Source organism: Equus asinus, chromosome 8 (genome assembly GCF_041296235.1).
Source record: "Equus asinus isolate D_3611 breed Donkey chromosome 8, EquAss-T2T_v2, whole genome shotgun sequence".
NCBI classification, from domain to species: domain Eukaryota; kingdom Metazoa; phylum Chordata; class Mammalia; order Perissodactyla; family Equidae; genus Equus; species Equus asinus.
In genome coordinates, this window is record NC_091797.1 from 38,127,360 (window position 1) to 38,145,928 (window position 18,569).

Genomic DNA, 18,569 nt, shown 5'->3' on the forward strand with positions numbered 1-18,569 from the left:
ATCCATCCCATGGCAGAGTATAAATTAAGAACATACAATAACAAGGTTCAGACTTGAGGGCATACCCAGCCAAAAAAGAAATGGGCAGAGTCTCAGAAAACCTGGATTCTCTTTCCACCTGTACCACTAACTTAATGGGTGACCCAGTGCAATGGGTGGACTCTCTGGACCTCTATTTAGAGAACAGGTTGGAAAATGATCTCAAAAGTCACTTCCCAACCTAGCATTCTACAGACTATGAATACTTAAACACAACAGAGCAATGTAGTTACTTCTTTGGTGTGTTACACATTGAACTGATTTTCTAACTCTGGGATTGATCCTTTTTAAACTTGTTGAAGGAAGTACCATAGAGCTACAAAAGGAGACATATTTTTGAAAGGTCTTCTTTTAAGCCATTTAATTTAGGAAATCACATCTCCCCCTACATATCTGCCTTCCTAAGTAGGATTAACAGTCTGTTAAAAACTTGCTAAGTGGGAATGTGTTTTACTTGACAAACTCTGACAACATTCTGGCTTGTGGTTTCCTTGGAGAGTTGGTAATTAATCCTGTTCAGTGGCTGATTTTCCAGACATTGCCAGATTTCTCCAGTTGAGAACCACTGGTCTAACTTCAGATACAAAAGCCAAGGGACTGTTGAGGGTTATGTCTTGTCCCCAAAGGTAAATCTTTGATGATTTACAGGCCCCCTGCTAAAGAGATAGCCCCCAGTGTTTTATCTTTGATTTTATATAATGCACCAAGATGTGGAAGACTAAAACTAGACTTTACTCCTCTGATACCTTCCACTTGGTATAAGGATTGAGGCAGATCTGATACTGAAAGCAACCTTAGAACATCATCATCAGCAATTTTATTGTTTACCATCACCCCAACATGTATGTTGCTGTGAACTCCAAACATTAAAGCTTTTTTAAAATAATCTTATAAACTACAAAATATATACACACTTAAGATTCTCTTAAAGCTTGGCATAGCTAATTTTTGTAATTGTAATGTTAATATTTGATCTCTATTCTTTTTCTTAGATATCCAGACCAGGGTTCCTCAACCTCAGCACTATTAAACATATGGAGCCAGACAATTTTTTTGTTGTGGGGGCTGTCCTGTGTGTGCAGTTTTTAGCAGCATCCTTAGCCTCTATCCACTAAATGACAGTAGCATCCCAGCCATCCACTGATGGTACAACCAAAAATGTCTCCAGACATTGCCAGATTTCTCCAGTTGAGAACCACTGGTCTAACTTCAGATACAAAACCCTATCCTCAAGCACTTTTGCAATGATAACTTTAACACAGTAATCTTTAGAGTTTCCTATTTTCTTTCTTTTTTAACCAATAAATAAGTCTGGGCAAACAAATGGAGAGCTTCGTATTTCAGCTTTCACACTAATCTCCGAAAGTTGGATTTTTTGGTCTTAGTCTTAGGTATAGGCAGTTACCGATGTACTACGGAAATACATCTGCACACAAAGTGGTAAGAAAAGTACATCCTTGAAAACGGCTTAAAAATTTCTTTAGGTAACACCATAAATAATCCACACAATAATTCGACAAGCATTTATTAAACGCCTACTGTGTGCTCAGCACTGTTCTAGGCACTAGGGGGTGCAGAGATACAAATGTAAAAGTTATTATTCCTGCCCTCAAGGAGCTTACAATTTAATTTGGAAATAAATACAAAGGTGAAACCACAATACAGAGTGCTAGAAAATAATTACAAAGCAACATATTAGTAAGTGCATGGACCACAATATAAACTCAAAGGATAAGTGCTGAGGCAGCACGGAATAAGGGAGGTCTCAGTATGAGGTGAAGTCAGTCAGGGAGAGCTCACTCAGAAGATATAAAGGAAGCAAGGCTTTGAAGGGAGTAATCAACTGAGCTGGGGCCAAAGAGCAATCTAAGCAAAAGGAATAGCATGAGAAAGGCACAGAGGCAGGGTTTATAAGACAAGAGTGGAAGGCCACAGGAAGTTTGAACGTGACAAATCAAGGTGAATATGCTGGAGAATAATGGGGCTGAGGCAGATTAAGCATGGAGGGCAAGGTAATGAAGAACACTGAACACCACTGCTCTCATAGGAAATTATGTGCTAGGTGTTCTTGAGTGAAAAAGACCTAATGAAAATGGATCTTGAGGAGGACCATCTTGGAAGCATACAAAATGAGGATCTTGAGAGCAAGGAAACTGGTAAGAAAGAATTACAATAACCTGGGCCTCAGATGATACAGAGCTGCAGAGGGCTACGAGAGGATGGCAGTAATGTAAAAGATCCAACCTCAAAGAGAAAACTGACTAAAAATTTGAATGACTTAGCAAGATTTTGGATTTGGAGAGTGGAGAGCAAAAAAAGACTTACCCAAGACTAGGATAAGAAATATGAAGAGTAGTGAGTCTATTCAGGGTAAAGAAGTTAAGTAACGATGCTTATTTAAAAGGAAAATGGGAGCTTGGGGACAAGAGAGATGAGTTCTGTTTTCAAATACCAAATTGTGTAGGGACCTGTGGAAAAGTCCACAAGTTAAGAGATGACCCACAAGGTAGGAAATATTAAGTTACTGAAATATAGGAGGTAAGTGCAAACAATCAAAATAGATAACTAAGAATGAGTATAGAAGTAGTGAATAAAATTAAGACATGGGGATTATTTTCAGTAGAGAGAAGGAGAAAAAAGACCAATAAATAAAAGCTAGAAATTGGAGAAATATGACCAAAAAGGATCCCACAAGCCAGAGAAGAGAATTCCTGAGATGCAGGGGAACTTCAACAGTATGAAATATAGACCAAGAAGGATAAGAGCTCCAGAAAAGGTATTAATATTTATCCACTAGTGATTATGAAAACATTTCAGTGGAATACTGAGTACAAAAACTAGTAAAGAGAAGTTTTAAAAACAGATGAATGAGGAAATGGGGTTGAACAATGGATGACATGTTTGAAAAATCATGACTGATAGAAGAAAAATAAAATGGTTGTTGGAAATGGGCAGTGAAGTTGAAGGATTTCTACATTTTATGTTGTAGATGAAGATATTATTGTCATCCTAACTGTCCATCTGCCTGGCCTTGTACATGGATATCTCATTTCCCTCCATCATTCTACTTTCCCTGGGGCAGTTTAGAGAGAAATGTATTTGAAACTGTAAGTTATTATTGCTTCATCCTCCCAGTTACCCTTTTAAACATGTTTTACTTGCACAATTTAGCTTTCTAGTACTACAAAGCATCAAAAGTATCAACACTTAAAGATGATATAATTACAAACCAAAATGGCATTTTTCAACCAATTTTCCAGTAATTGTAATGGACTTACAACTATACTGCACATTCCCTTCCCCTATACCTCCTATGACCAGGGATACATAATTTTTAAATGGCTGACCAGCGTTAGGGTGTCCATTAGAGATATGGTAGCACGGTGGTCAGGAGCACAGGCTCGAGAATCAGACTGTACAGGTTAGAATCCCAGCTCTATCACTTACCAGCTATGTGATGTTGGGCAACTCATTCAACTGTTTAAGCCTCATCTCATCTATAAAACAGGGAATATAATAATTATATCTATCATAAGCATGAGAAATGCTTAACATGGTTTGGCACATAGTAAGTGCTCAATAAATGTCAGCTATTATTGTCTAGAGACTTAGAACCAAGTGCAAAGCGAAGTGTTCCATACGGGAATCAACCAATACATTCTAGCATTGTCACCTTGCTCAACCGAGAAAATCTTTGAAACCTAAGATGCCTCTCTCCTAGGACTATGTTGGATGGCAGCAGAGTTACAGAAGAACCACTTCATCATATCAGGTCCTATAATGAGAAGCTGAGGATGCAAGAAGAAAGTATTGGTGAACAGTGCATTTCAGATTAATAGCATAAAAAGAGAATCTGCAGGATAAAGGAACTTAGTGCATGTCCCTCACAGTTAGGAGCTCAAAATAAGGTCCTATAGACTGACCAACAATATTCTAATGCTATGAGTAAGAAGTGGAGAACAAGAATGGACTTCTACGTATGCCCCAAAGAAACAACAGCCTTTTTCTACTGTCTCATACTACTTGGTTATTTCTACAGGTGTGATGAATCAACCTTGATAGTTCTTTCAAGTCGTGTCTTTTCTCACATTCATCCCAATATAACATTAATCTTTCTGGTTATATTTTCTTTTCTCTGAATTTCTGCCAGATGCATAGTAATTCTGAGATTTAAGTAAGCTGGCTACACATTACTCTGAGTAAAGAGATGTTAACTGGTACATCTATAGTTATTTCAGTATGTTGCTCTGCTAAGAGCTTTCAATGAAATAGAAGGCAAACATTCTTCTACGCTATATGAGAGGGGTGTGTGTGTGTGTACAAGCACATGCATACACACATTTTCTCCCCCTGACAATGTACTCATCCTATGTAATATCTGTACATAGGCAGCACTGGCCTCAGGCAGAATTAGTATCTTGCACAGAGTTATGGTAAGGCACAACTTAAACAGAGAGCATGGATCTAGAGACAACCAGGTATATTAGTTTCTGGTTTCTTGAAATTTCAACTACAAGGGAATTAGGAATGGTAATCTATAGGCAAAAACCCCCCGCAAAACACAAAGAAAAGAGAGAAGGGACGATAAAATAAAGCATAATGGAAAGCACTGTTTTGAAAAAGTTAACCAAGGAAACCAGGACGACAAATGACAAGTAGGTACCAATGGCTCAATGAAATAGGTGTAATAACCTTGATGTTGTTAGTGGTGAAGGTGGACCATGAGGGGGTGGGTAGACAAAGGATGTTACAGGGAAGGAATTTATGATCCAAAAGGTGGACCTCTATGATGTACGATTTTATGACTGATTTTTAAAAATAGCAATCATAAAATAACGTGATTAATGAGTGTGGTCCCTGTTGAGGATAGCCACAGGGTGAAATTGAGTAACTTCTCTTGGAGTTTTCATCAGAATGTAGGTCATATTCTTCTGAATAGTATTAATGGAATCAATTCCAATTTTGAAAGCCAATTTTGGAAATAGCCATAAGTTACTCAATTCCAAATCTGGTGAGTAAGTGGGTAATCAAATGGTCGAAAATGAGATGTGACTCAAGAGTAATAGAGAGTTTCCTTGTATGGTTTATTAAATGGGAATTTGGGGAGTGTTCCAAATATGCGGAGGAGTGGTAGCACTATTGGAATAACAGCACTACTGGAATAACTAGAATGCTCAATTTAAAGGACAACCCACGTTTGGATGCCTAAGTTCTGGTGTGTTACTTTAAACTAGCCTCATTACTTAACATAATATCCCTTGGTATAGTGAAAGCCTCAAAGATGAAATACAGTGCTTGATGATGATGAGTTTAATATTGTGCCTTTGCTGGATTACAGATGGAGTACACCAGAATTCAGAAGAATGAGGAATTTTAAGGTGAAGTATTTGACAGATTGTCACTGTGGATATATAAAACAAATGGCAAGAAACAGATGGAGAATGATGAGTGAGGTGCTGAGGCCATCTAAGGAGGTGGATCCAGGGTAATGACAAGAGTGACAGACCATCTGGTCAGGGGGTTTGTGCAGACTGATAGGAACCTGAGAAAGCAGTACTGTAATGGGCCTAAAGGGACAAGTGTACATTCTTTGTAAGGATTTTACTATCTTCCTCAAGCACCTCTGTCTCCTCTTTCTCCCAGGTGATGCCCTAACTAGGATAGTGTAAACACCTACTTGTACCACAGTGTACAGTGGGAAGGTAGGAAGGAGAGCCAGAAGCCACCAAAAGGTACAACCATCGAAGCTCAAGAGCCACTGGGCTGAGTCTCCACTCACCTCTTTCTCTGCAACATCCCACAACCATCACTAATGCGTCCACTTCCTTTGCTGACACAGGTACTGGGACTGGGGGTTGTGAAGGATACGTATGGATGCTCAATGACTCAGTGGAGTCAGTGAAGGTGATATATGAAGAAAAATGCTGGAGTGCTGTTAAAAATATAGCATTCTGAGTTTGCATGGGAACATGGATTTCCACTGACTAGCAGGAACATTGGAATAAAATAGAATGCGCACTTAAGCATAAATACACTAAGTGTCTGTAAAAATTTCCCTAGAACTAGCATCTTAGAAAGCTAAATACAAATATAAGTCTTATACAGAGGCTGCTCTGCACTCTAAAGCAGCTTCTTAGATCAGATTAGGAGCACAAGTGCACCTTCAGGGGAATAAATGGGAGATCACAGAGATGGGAGAAAGCAGAGGAACTAGGAGCAGCCTCTCTCAAACCTACAGCTACTCACCCAAAAAACAAAATTAAGTGCCTCGAGCCACGACAAGCAACTTGCTCTAATGCTATTTTAAGTTTCTAAAGGATGCACTAGGCCATCGGGAGCTCCACTCCATCAGATACTTTGCAAGAATGTCAAGCTAATCAACCTGCATCAAGGCACTGGGCCCAAACTACTGAAGAGCTATTCTAACTTTGCCACCACTATTGATTCTGACCCTAGGTAAGGTTACAATGATGACAAACTTTCTGCCTTTTTACCACACTGAAAGACCTCTTACTGGCATGTGGTTTCTCTAATGCTGAATAATGCCCAAACTATGACTGAAGTTTCTTCCTAAACTCCTATGGATTCAGGTTTTTCTCCACTGTGGATTCTCTGATGTCGAATGAGACTCGACCTCTGAATAAAGGCTTTCCCACACTCATTACATTGATAGGGCTTCTCCCCTGTGTGAATTCTCAGATGCTGAATGAGGCCAGTGTTCCCATTGAAAGCTTTCCCACATTCTTTACATTTATAGGGTCTTTCTCCAGTGTGGATTCTCTGATGTTCAATAAGGCCTGACTTCTGACTGAAGGCCCTCCCACACTCATTGCATTTGTATGGTTTCTCCCCAGTGTGGCTTCTCTGATGGCCAATAAGATGTGAGCTTCGCCTGAAGGTTTTCCCACACTCATCACACTCATAGGGCTTCTCCCCAGTGTGGATTCTCTGATGTCCAATGAGGTGTGAGCTATGACTGAAAGCTTTCCCACACTCATTACATTCATAGGGTCTCTCCCCACTGTGGATTCTCTGGTGCAGAATAAGGCCCGCACTCTGACTGAAAGCCTTCCCACACTGATTGCACTGATACGGCTTCTCCCCAGTATGGATTCTCTGGTGCAGGATCAGGCCTGTGTTTTGACTGAAGGCTTTACCACACTCCTTACAGTGGTAGCGTTTTACTTTGTTGTGGATATCCTGATGGGAAAGAAGGGCTGACCTGTAACTGAAGGCTTTACCACACACATTACACTGATAGGGTTTCTCCCCAGTGTGGATTCTCCAGTGGCGAACAAGGCCTGAACTCTGAGCAAAGCTCTTCCCACATTCATCACATTTATGTCGTCTCTCTTGGGTGGGATTTCCCCGCTGCCTCTCTAATCTGCCCAGAAGGTCTCGAGCTTCTCCATGCTCAAGACCCCCGATAACATCCCCGTTGCATTTGGCAGCTGTTTCTCCATGTGGTTGGATTCCAGTAGATATTACCTGTTTCGAAGCTAATTCCCTGTTCTCATTCCTGGTCTCACCACCTGAAATAAAAATGTAATAAATAAACATCAAGTCAATGTCACTTGCTATTCTCTATGTTAGGAGAAAGGAATCCAAGATAGGGGAAAAGGAAAACACACATGGATAGCTATAAGTAAATGTGAAGCTTCCATCTGTCTTCAAAATGCCTTCATAATATAGGGAGATGTGAGCAGGGTCAAACAGAAGTACGACAGGCCACCTGGGGAAGAAGTGCTATGAAAAAAGAGGGTTGTTGGAAGGAGTATTAAAGTAGGGAAGGTACCAACTGAGGAGAAGTGGAAGTTGGGGAGTGGGAAGGAATATAGAACTACTAAAAGATCTAAGGAGTGGGATAGAAATGGAAGAAAGCCTCAGGCCGAAGTGAGAGAAATCTATGTAAAGATCCTATGGGAACTGGGAGCAGAAGAAATGAGTGAACTCAGAGAGCACTAAAAGATTTCAATTTTCAACTGGCAAAGAGACCAATACCCAGTTACAAACTGTAAGGTAAATCTTGTATGGGAGAATAAAAGTTTCATTTTAGACCTCAAGAAGTCTCAACATTGTATCTCTCTATTAGATGCTGAGTTTAAACTCAAATATGTCTTTCAGAAAGCTCAGAGCTACCATACACATAAAATACAAATGAACAAAAAACTTAAATGATAATAATAACCAGAGCTCTCCTTACCCAGGGAGAACATGTTTCTGTAATTCTCTGGCCTGTTATCTCTACTCAGATCCTTCTGTGATGGATCAAGAAGCCACTCCTCTCGAATTAGGGACACAGCCATGTCTTCAATCTTCTCCAAAGTCTGAAACAAAACAAGATCCCCATTTGGGGACTGGGACTGTTCCACAGCTCAAACCCAGAGTGTCAGAGAGATCCACCACGGTTGGACAATTGGAGAGAATCAAGAGGTGGGAATGTATTGTGTAAAGGGATCTGAATAGCTGGGAAGAAAAGATTTATTGGGGGAAAATCAAGTATCGATCTGTCTCTATTCAAAAGAATCTGGGGCAAGTTCTTGCGTCAGTACTGCTACAGACAGTCCAAACATGGGGTAGATGCCACAAACACTGCCAAATAGAGCTATGGGACTTCCGTGAGAAGGAGCACGACTCACCTGGAATCCTGCTGTAAGAAGTGTAGCTGTCATCTCCTGGTCTCCAGGACTTCCTTTCTGGGGAGGGGCAGGACTCTGAGTAGATATGGCTGAGAGAGGAGAAAAGGAGCTATGAATGATACCAGCCTTGTCCTGCGATTGGGGGAGCTAGGAGTAACCCATTCCACAATTATTTGTATTTCAGAAGATATGCATACCAGAGATTTTGCATATGAAATGCTGATATCGTGGGTTCTGGATCCATACCTATGGTTGCCCACAAAACACAAGCATTTTGACGCCCCACTCAGCCTCAAGCTACATGTCAAAAACAGAAAGTGTGCTGGTCTCCTAACAGGGATCGCCTTACAATTTCTTCTCCACCACCAAAGCTATATTCTATCCTTGTGCCTGTATACAGTATTTCTTTAGGTCTTGATCTCTTGGCAAACTGAATATGAGAACCAGTCTCTCTCTATTAATTCTATTACCTTTCTGAAATGTCTACCACGACTGCCAGTATCTTCTTCCCATAAATACCAGAGTGTGCAACAACAGAATCAACATAGACCACTGTGTCTTGGGCAACACGCTTTAGAACTTTAATAATTATACTATTACTTGAAAATGTTTCTATGCTTCTTTAGAAATATTAAAAATCCATTTATATAGAACTACTAAAAAAACAAGAAATGCAAGGCAAGTACAAGATGAGAGTAGAACATCTTGTTCTGTAAGAAAGTAAGGAAGCTCTCAAAAAATGACAGGGAAATGTCAAAAGGGCACAGGAGCCAGACTGAAGGGGCCTCCTCTGGCCAAATCTGAGACAATTTAAGCATAAAAATAAAGACAGTAATAGAATATTTATGGAGTAAGAATTATGAGACCATACTGATAAATTAGAAAAATAATAAAATGAGAAGGGAACACTCTCCATTACAATAAGGAAATAAACGTAGAAAGAGAAAATGATCACTTTGTAACAGTCTTAGTAATCACTGATTCAGTCAAGAAGCATCAGTGAATACTAAAACTAGTGTTTTAGCAACAAAAGTCTGATGAGGACCAGGATATTTACATAGACCCAAGAGTGTCTTCCCCACAAATTAGTTATTAATTACAAAGGGGAAAATAGTAACTTTACAACGATTAACCTAGCAAGAATAACTTTAAACAAATTATCAAAGATAACAATGCCAATAATAGGACAAATTCCTGTTGTATCCCTGAGAATACATCATCACTTGTGGGGCATTCTTGTCAAATACACACAACTTGAATCAAATATGAGGAACCATCACACAAACCCAACTTGCAGCCACTTCACAAAATAACTGACCTGTACTCTTCAAAAATGTCAAGATCATGAAAGGCAAAGAAAAGCTGAGGAACTATTCTAAATTAAACGAGACTAAAGAAATATGACAACCAATTGCAAAGTGTGATCTTGGAATGGACTCTGAAAGAACAATATTGGGACAACTGGGAAAATGTGAATATGAACTTTGGACTAGATTAGTAGTGTTGTATTTCCTAATTGTGATGAATTTATTGCAGTTATGTAAGAAAATGCCCTTGTTTGAGGAAATACAAACTGAAATATTTACAAATAAAGTGGCTTGATGATACCAGCAAAACCTCAAAAATGCCTACATTGTAAATACATTGGGGTAACAGAAATGTGTGAATACCTAAAAATCCCCAAATTCTTTAATTTGTACGTTAGTTTACCACTGGAACTGAGAGTCTGTATTTGAAGCCTAGATAAATATTTAAACCAGATCATATGACTGGTCTGTAAATAGAACTGATTCTAGTTCTTGGTTCTCCAGGAACTAGACAGGTGTTCCAAATGTACTTTCTTTCCTTTCTACTTCCCCCTACCCTCATCAATAAAATCTGGCCCCTCACCTCTCTCTTGTGGCCCTTGGAGCACTGGAGATTTCTGCTGGGTTGCCACAGGTTGGAGCTGAGTATCTGGAGACTTTGGTGCAGATTCTGAATGCACCAACTCCTCCCACATTACCCTATGTCCATGTGCACGCGCCGGGACCTGGAAACAATGGGACAGTTGCATTACAAGGCACCCCTTTGAGAAATGAAGTGAACAATGTAAGATGACCAAGAGCACATCTACAGGGATACATGCTTGGGGAAGGGAGAAGCAGAGTCTCATTTACTTCCTAGGGGCAGTAAGGAACACAAATATGTTGATTACCATAGAAAGGCATCATTTTTGCTCAGTACTGACGGGAAAGATTTCTGCTACTGCCCTCCCTGATGCACACAACATCAATATTTTGCACTCTCAGGGCTGGCCCGGTGGCACAGCGGTTAAGTTCGCACGTTCCGCTTCTCAGTGGCCCGGGGTTCGCAGGTTCGGATCCTGGGTGCAGACATGGCACCGCTTGGCACGCCATGCTGTGGTAGGAGTCCCAGATATAAAGTAGAGGAAGATGGGCACAGATGTTAGCTCAGGGCCAGGCTTCCTCAGCAAAAAGAGAACTGGCAGTCGTTAGCTCAGGGCTAATCTTCCTCAAAAAAAAAAATAAGTAAAAGTAAAGAAAAAAATATTTTGCACTCTCAAGGCAGGAGGAGGAGAATGATACACAGAAACTTAAAGCAGTGCTATTCAGTGGAAAAAATTTTTGATAAAGAACTAGGAAACCTGAGTTCTGGTCTCAGATCTACCTTTAGCTATTTGGGTGCCCCTGAAAAAGTAACTTAAGCTCTCTGTGCATCAGTTTCCCTTCTGGCAAACAGGGACAATAAGTTGTAGAGATGTTCTGAGGATAACATACGGATTTACATCCTTTACAAAACTAAAAAGAACTCTACAAATACAAGCCATACTATACTACAACTGTTTTCATTCTCCTATAACAGAAACTCGTGCTCAGCATTTACTTCCATGGTGGTGCCAATGTCCCCCCACCCAGCTTCCAGGACTCCCACAGTCACAGCATGCACACCTCCTTCTACTTACTGGCCGTCCTAGTATATCAATCTGCCTTTCCAAATCCTCCAATAGCGTGACCACCTCCTCTCCGTTCTCGAGCTGATGTTCCTTAACCAGAGTCTGGAGATCCTCAGGCAGGATGGTCAAGAACTGCTCCAGCACTAGCAGCTCCAAGATCTGCTCCTTGGTATTCAAATCTGGCCTCAGCCACTGATGGCAAAGTGCCCGGAGTTGAATAAGAGCTTCTCGGGGTCCTAGTGTCTCTTGGTAGCATAACTTTCTGAAGCGCAGGCGGAACAGCTCTTGGCCAGGAGGGTTATTTTCATGTAGACTTGATTCCTGGTCCCAACCATGATCTTCCTCCACCTTAACAATTACAAGGTCCTCTTCAGGAGCCTGGTCTGGAGGGGATGGGGCTAAAGACTTTCTTGATTCTGCAGCCATTTAGGGCCGGAAAAGCTCAGGAGGCTTGTTTCCACTACCTTCTTATAATCTTCTTAAGAGAAGACCCTTCCGAGGGTCTCTTCTTTAAAGATACTCCTTGGGGAAAATAACAAATAGTGTTAAGGCAAGTCAAAGGTCATAATAATTTACTAAGATATCTTATCAGGCTCCCTACCATGATGTGGACTTCATGGCTCAGGCATTTAAGTGATCCTCTTCACTGTTTCAGAAGTAACTCCTTACCTTCTAAGCCTTCTGCCACACCAAACCTTTCTGAGGAATAACCCCTTCCTTCTGCTTTCTCTCTTTAAGGACGTGTAATAGGGCTAAACAAAGTCAGGAAACCATGTAGATTGGGTCTAATTAAGAAAGCATGCATTTAACCTCAGCTGACCCTCAGTGCTGCTTATTTAACTCTTTTCAGCGTTTGCTACACCAGCTGTACTGTTTCTTCACACTTCAGCTCTCAACTTGACCCTCACTTTCAACAGAAGAGACCAATTTCCATATAATTTAGCTCAAGGTATCATCAAGAACTGTCCTAACACATTCCTCTTCTCCACCTAACATTCATTCCTATCTGTGCTCCTCATCTTCCCTCCTGTCTCAAGGTGAACTTCTATGGACCCTCTTATCTTAAAGCTCTACAACTCTCTTTGCAGCATTGGTTTTCCATCTCCAAGGAACCTGGATGCCCTATCAACACCTATAACACAAAAGTCTAGTCTAACACACTAATGACCTTCCAGAATGTTTTATAAATAAAATCATACAGTATGTAGCCTTTTGAATCTGGCATCTTTCACTTAGCTAAGTACATTTTGAGATCATCAATGTTGTCGCATGTATCAGTAGTTTATTCCTTATATGGATGTACGTTTCCTTATCCATTCCTCAGGTGAAAAGATTTCTTAGTTGTTTCATTTTTGATGATTACAAATAAAGCCACTACGAACATCTGCATATGACTTTCTTGTGAACAGTTTTTGTTTCACATGGGTAAATATCCAGAAGTGAAATTACTGGGTCATATGGTAAGTGCATGTATAACTTTGTAAGAAACTGCTGAACTGTTTTCCAAAGTGGCTATAAAACTTTCTATTCCACTAGCAAATATGTGAGAATTGCTGTTGTTCCATATCCTCATCAACATTTTTTTTTCTAAATTTTAGATATTCTAATAGGTGTGTAGCGGTATCTCACTATGGTTTTAATTTGCATTTCCCTACTAATAATGTTGAACATCCTTTCATGTGCTTATCTGCCATCCATATCTTCTTTGGTGAAGTATCCATTCAAAATTTTTGCCTATTTTTTTAATCAGGGTTTTTTTTTTAATTATTATTGAGTTTTAAGAGTTCCTTACATACTTTGGATACAAGTCCTTTACGAGATATGTGATTTGCAAATATTTCCTCCTTTTCATTCTTTTAACAGTGCCTTTCAAAGAACAGAAATCCCTAATTATTTTGAAGTTTGTGATTTTTTTCTTTAAGGGATTGTGCTTTTGGTGCCATATCTAAGAAATCTTTGCTTAATCCAAGACCACGAAGATTTTCTCCTGTTTTCTTCTCAAAGTTTTATGGTTTTAGGTTTTACCTTTAGTTTTATGATCCATTTTGAACTAATTTTTGTATAGAGCTTGAGGTACGGAGGGAGGTTCATTTTGTTACATACAGATACAAAGTTGTTCCAGCACCATTTGCAGAAATGATTATCCTTTACCCATTGAACTGTCTTTGTATCTTTTGTCAATCAATTGACCATATGTGTGTGGGTCTATTTCTGGAATCTCCATTCTGTTCCATTGACCTATATGTTTACCCTTTTATTAATATAAAACCGCCTTGATTATTGTGGCTTTTAAAATCTTGAAATCTGGTACTAAGAGTCCTGCAACTTTGTTGTTCATTTTCAAAATTGTTTTGGCTTTTCCACTTCCATTGCATTTTGATATAAATTTTAGAATTGGCTTCTTCATTCCTACAAAAAAATCCTGGAATTGGATTTATGTGGAATCTACAGCTCAGTTAAGGGACAACTGATATCTTAACAATATTGAGTTTTCCATCCCATAAACACGATACATCTCTCCATTTATTCGTCTTCTCCGACTTCTTTCATTAGTGCCCAAACTACCTATTCTAAAAGGACAAGATAAAATGCTTTCTCCTTTAAAATCCTTTTTTGATGACTCCAATCGGAAGTGACTTCCCTCTTACACTATAGTTCTTAAATGTGTACTACTTTAATGTTACTTTTCCCATAATTGTGTATTATTAGTTGGAAAAGAGTTCTGACTTCCTAACTTAACTGTACGTTCCCCTTGAGTAGAGGTCTATATCTTCTATCTTATTGACAGAATTGAAGAACATCAGAGGGCCATTATTTACAATACTTAACAGAGAATGTATCTATGTTTGTTGAAGAGTGAGGTTTAGATACAAGACCTGAGGTCCACAGAGTTCGATTACAGAGTTCCATTTCTTTATGGGATTTCCGTCCATGGCTTTTGTCTTTGGTATCGGACCTCTCTCTCACTGCAGCTGCAGTGTTAAGCGGTCTTCCAGCTTTTGGTTATGCTTTTCTCCCATTCGTGTTCTGCAAAGCTGCCTGTTGTGGGTTGAAATATGTCCCCAAAAATGACATGTTGAGGTCCTAACCTCTTGTACCCGTTAATGTGACCTTATTTAGAAATAGGGTCTTTGCAGATATAATCAAGTTAAGATGCTGTTATACTGGACTAGGGTGGGCCCTTAATCCAGTATGACTGGCGTACTTTTAAGAAGAGGAGAAGATACATAGAGATTGACACACAGAAAGAGAAGGCCACGTAAAGACACAGACACAGAAGACAGCTATGTGACTACAGAGACAGAGAGGGAGTTAGGCAGCTATAAGCCAAGGAATGCCAAGGATTACCAGTAACAACCAAGAAGCTAGGAGAGTGTGGCCCTGCCAACACCTTAATTTGGACTTTTGGCCTCCATAGTTGTGAGAGAATAAATTTGTTGTGTTAAGCCATCCAATTTGTGGTACTTTGTTACAGTAGTCCTATGAGACTAATATACTGCCAGAGACTGTTTTAACAAATATGTAATATCACTCACCTCCTAAAAATCTTTCAACAGGAAACCCAACTCTTCAACATGGTATGCAAGGCCCTTTATGATATGTAAACCTGCCTAACTTTATCTGCTATAAACTCACCTTCATAAAGCATATAGCATTCAAACTCATTTCCAAATGTGGCTTCCTCACACCTACATTCTGCTGCAGAGCTCTTTACTGTAGCTCAGTGGTTCTCAATAGGGAGTAATTTTGCCCCCCTCTCTCAGAGACATTTGGCAATGTCTGGAAACATCTGCCACAACTGAGGAGAGGGGGTGCCACTAGTATCTAGAGTAGAGGCCAGAGATGCTACTAAACCTTTTACAATGCATAACATAGCCCCCCGAAAACAAAGAGTGATTTGGCCCAAAGTGTCAATGCCAAGGAATCCTGGTCTAGCTGAAACCATTCAACTCTAACTTAAAAGTCTCAGCTTACCTATTACCTTTTTCATGAGGTCTTCTCTGTCATCCCCACCCAACACCTGCCCCTCCCCAAGCAGATTAAAGTGCTCATTCTTGCCAAGGTATTTTCTACACCATCCAAATACAGGATTTATCACATTGTGTAGAGTACTGCAAATGTCTGCTGTGGCCATGGTTTTCTTGCAAATGTTTGTGGCAGTGACCTTTTCCTTTCTATCTCTTTTTAGGCAGGGAAGCTATATATTTGTATGCCAAAAAGATCACAATGGCAGCTTTGTAGACCATGGGTTGAAGAAAAATGTAATTGAAGGCAGCACTGTAGAGAACGAAGAAGAGCATAACAAAAGGTAGCATGTCCAAAAGTAGTTGGCAAGAGATGCTAACACCAAGGTAAAACTATAGACCTATAGTCCACAAAGGAAAAGAAAAGATAGGCAATCAGAAGGAAAATCAGATTACACATAGTGCCTGACATGCATCTGCAAAGCAGTGCCTCTATCTTTCAGAGTTTTTTGGGGCGAAGGCAGGGTGGAGTTGGTTCACAGTCTCTTCCATCTAATGAAAACACAGAACTTCTCCCCAGAAAAAAGCCCACAGGCACGAAAGTTTACATTCAATTTCAGTAGAGTTTATAGACCTGACACCCATCCAAGAATTCCAGGAAGGTTAAGAACCCCTACTTAGAGAGTGTGGACAGAAAAGGAAGGGAATTTGAAAACTGTCTTTAAAATTAGACAAGGCTGGGAACAGTATGGGGAGTAAAATACAGACAGGAAAAACCAAGAAGCATGAGCTAAGATTAAATATGGTGATTCACATCACAGGGTTTAATTCATGGGTGATGACTTTATAGAGAAGTGGGGGGATTTCCTGGAATAGTGAAATTTTGAGGGGAGAATGAATTTGGGCAAGAGGTTGAGATTTTGTGGAGGGTATGAGACAAGGGGTAATCAATTTTGTTTTGAACAGACAAGATTAACATTCATAGTTTTAAAATAATTTATTTTGAAAATCAATTAAAATTTAATAAATTCCTAAATTTTCTTACAATAGCTATTTATGGTTTAAAAGCTTAAAAGGTCATTACTATGGGACAAATTCTAAGCTCTAATTGTCTAGAATGTGATGCTGCACAGTCATTGTTTTACCCTGTTTTCTTATGAATTTCCTCAAAGCCAAGGTTCGTCTTTATCTGCTGAACAACTGGCCATCTTCTGTCTTATAATCAATCCTCGTCAATACGAGCTATAAAATACTTCAATGCTAAGTGTGCACCATTCAAGAACTTTATATTGTTGACATATTAAAACATTAAATCAATATATTAATATCATCATAATAAATGATATTAAATAACGTCTCAACAGTGAAACTGATGGAAGTCATCTAATTATCAGGTTCATATTTTATACCAAATCAGCCAACAGATCTCCTCCATTCCCCATCTTGATTATTCTTTTTAGTAGCTAATTTTCCATGTTTTATTTTCTTCCCTGGCCAATCACACAGTTTTGGACAACTGCAATCTATAACAAACCAAGTACAAAGATATATACTACAAATTAGTCCACTATGTATCTTCCTCTCAAATAGTTTTGTGTATACACTTGTGTATTAAGTAGGTAAGCACCTTCTGGATAAAAACTGTTTTTTACATCCTCTTTTAATACCTAGTCAAGTTTACTGATTTAGTAAGCTCAAGCAGTCAATCTTTAAAGCTTCTTGCCATCTCAAATGCGATAATCCTGTGGACTACTAAAGGCACAACTCAGCTTTTAACAACATTATTTTTTCAACAGATGAAGAAGGAATGTTTTTTCTTCCTTCAGACTAAGTTTAATTTGGGATGTTTGGGAACTGAAAACAAAACAAACAAAACAAGAAAGATATTTTCCAGGCTTTAAAGATCAAGAAAAGGTAGGTGAAGCAAATACTGTGCTTTATCGTTATCTCAAACCTCTAAGCTGAACGTTTTAACATCTACCACATTTTACACTTAACCACAAGAAAAATTCAAAATATGTGTGTATTTGCTAAAACAATGATTACTGCATAAATATACTTAACTGAACTAATCAAACAACAGAAATATCCATTGTTTTTAGAGGTGGTGGTGGCCGTCTTCATGTTGCCTGACAAAAATTACTCATGAGTGACCTGAGTTTTGGAAATGGGGCCCCTCCTAAAGAGTTCCCAGGCATCTATTTCAGTTAGCTTTAATAAACGAAGTAAGCTGAATAAGGTTGAATTCCGTATTACCTTGAGGTGGTCAAAAATGTTTCTTTTGTACAATTATCCAGTCAACACACCACCATTTTCTGTATACCCTACAAAGCGTAGAATAACTTAAGAGCAAAGATACGTTTCCGTGGATAAGTGGGGCTTCCAAAAGCAAAACAGATCTTTCTTTTTTTAAAAAAGTGACAATTTTACTGTGAAAAATGCAAAATTGCTAAGTAAAAACAACTGAGATGGTGGAAATAGTTGGGTAAAAGATAACGTGGGGGCGTTTTACTATCTTAACATAAATAAGTTCAACTGCAAATAACACTATAAAACGATTAGCCACGAAGAAAGAGAACGACAATAAAAGGTTCCCTAGCAAAAAGTTTGCGGGCGCGGACTCGGCCTGCGCCGGCAGCTAAAGCGGCCAGGGACTCCGACCTCGGCTCGGGCCCCTCTCCAGACCCCTCAGGCCTGTCCTCGGCTGCGGCCTGGTCTGGCCACAAAGCGCTCCCCTTCCCCCGGCCCAGAGCCCCAAGCGTACTCACCGTGAGTTCCAGGGGCTGCCCAGGGTGGGGAAGGGAGACTGCCAAGGGTGGGCGCACCTGAGGAAGGGCGGGGAGAAAACGGGTCGAAAGCTGTAATCGGGCCAGGCCCCTCCAGCCCCTAACTTCCAAACCTGCGGCGGCACAACACCGGCCAACACGCATCTTGCCCCACAGGCACTTCCGGAAGCTCTCTAGGAATCCT

At 39.8% G+C, this 18,569-nt stretch overlaps 1 protein-coding gene across 1 annotated transcript; it reads right to left on the reverse strand.

The window, feature by feature from the left end:
• Positions 1-1,548: 1,548 nt before the first annotated feature.
• ZKSCAN8 (zinc finger with KRAB and SCAN domains 8) lies at positions 1,549-18,553 on the reverse strand. Its single transcript, XM_044776197.2, has 6 exons — positions 18,368-18,553; positions 11,644-12,156; positions 10,569-10,710; positions 8,679-8,767; positions 8,243-8,366; positions 1,549-7,571 (listed from the first exon to the last, which is right to left on the reverse strand). Exons 2-6 carry the CDS (start codon positions 12,058-12,060, stop codon positions 6,610-6,612), a joined length of 1,734 nt encoding a protein of 577 aa, XP_044632132.2. The 5' UTR covers positions 12,061-12,156; positions 18,368-18,553; the 3' UTR covers positions 1,549-6,609.
• Between the last annotated feature and the right edge of the window lie 16 nt (positions 18,554-18,569).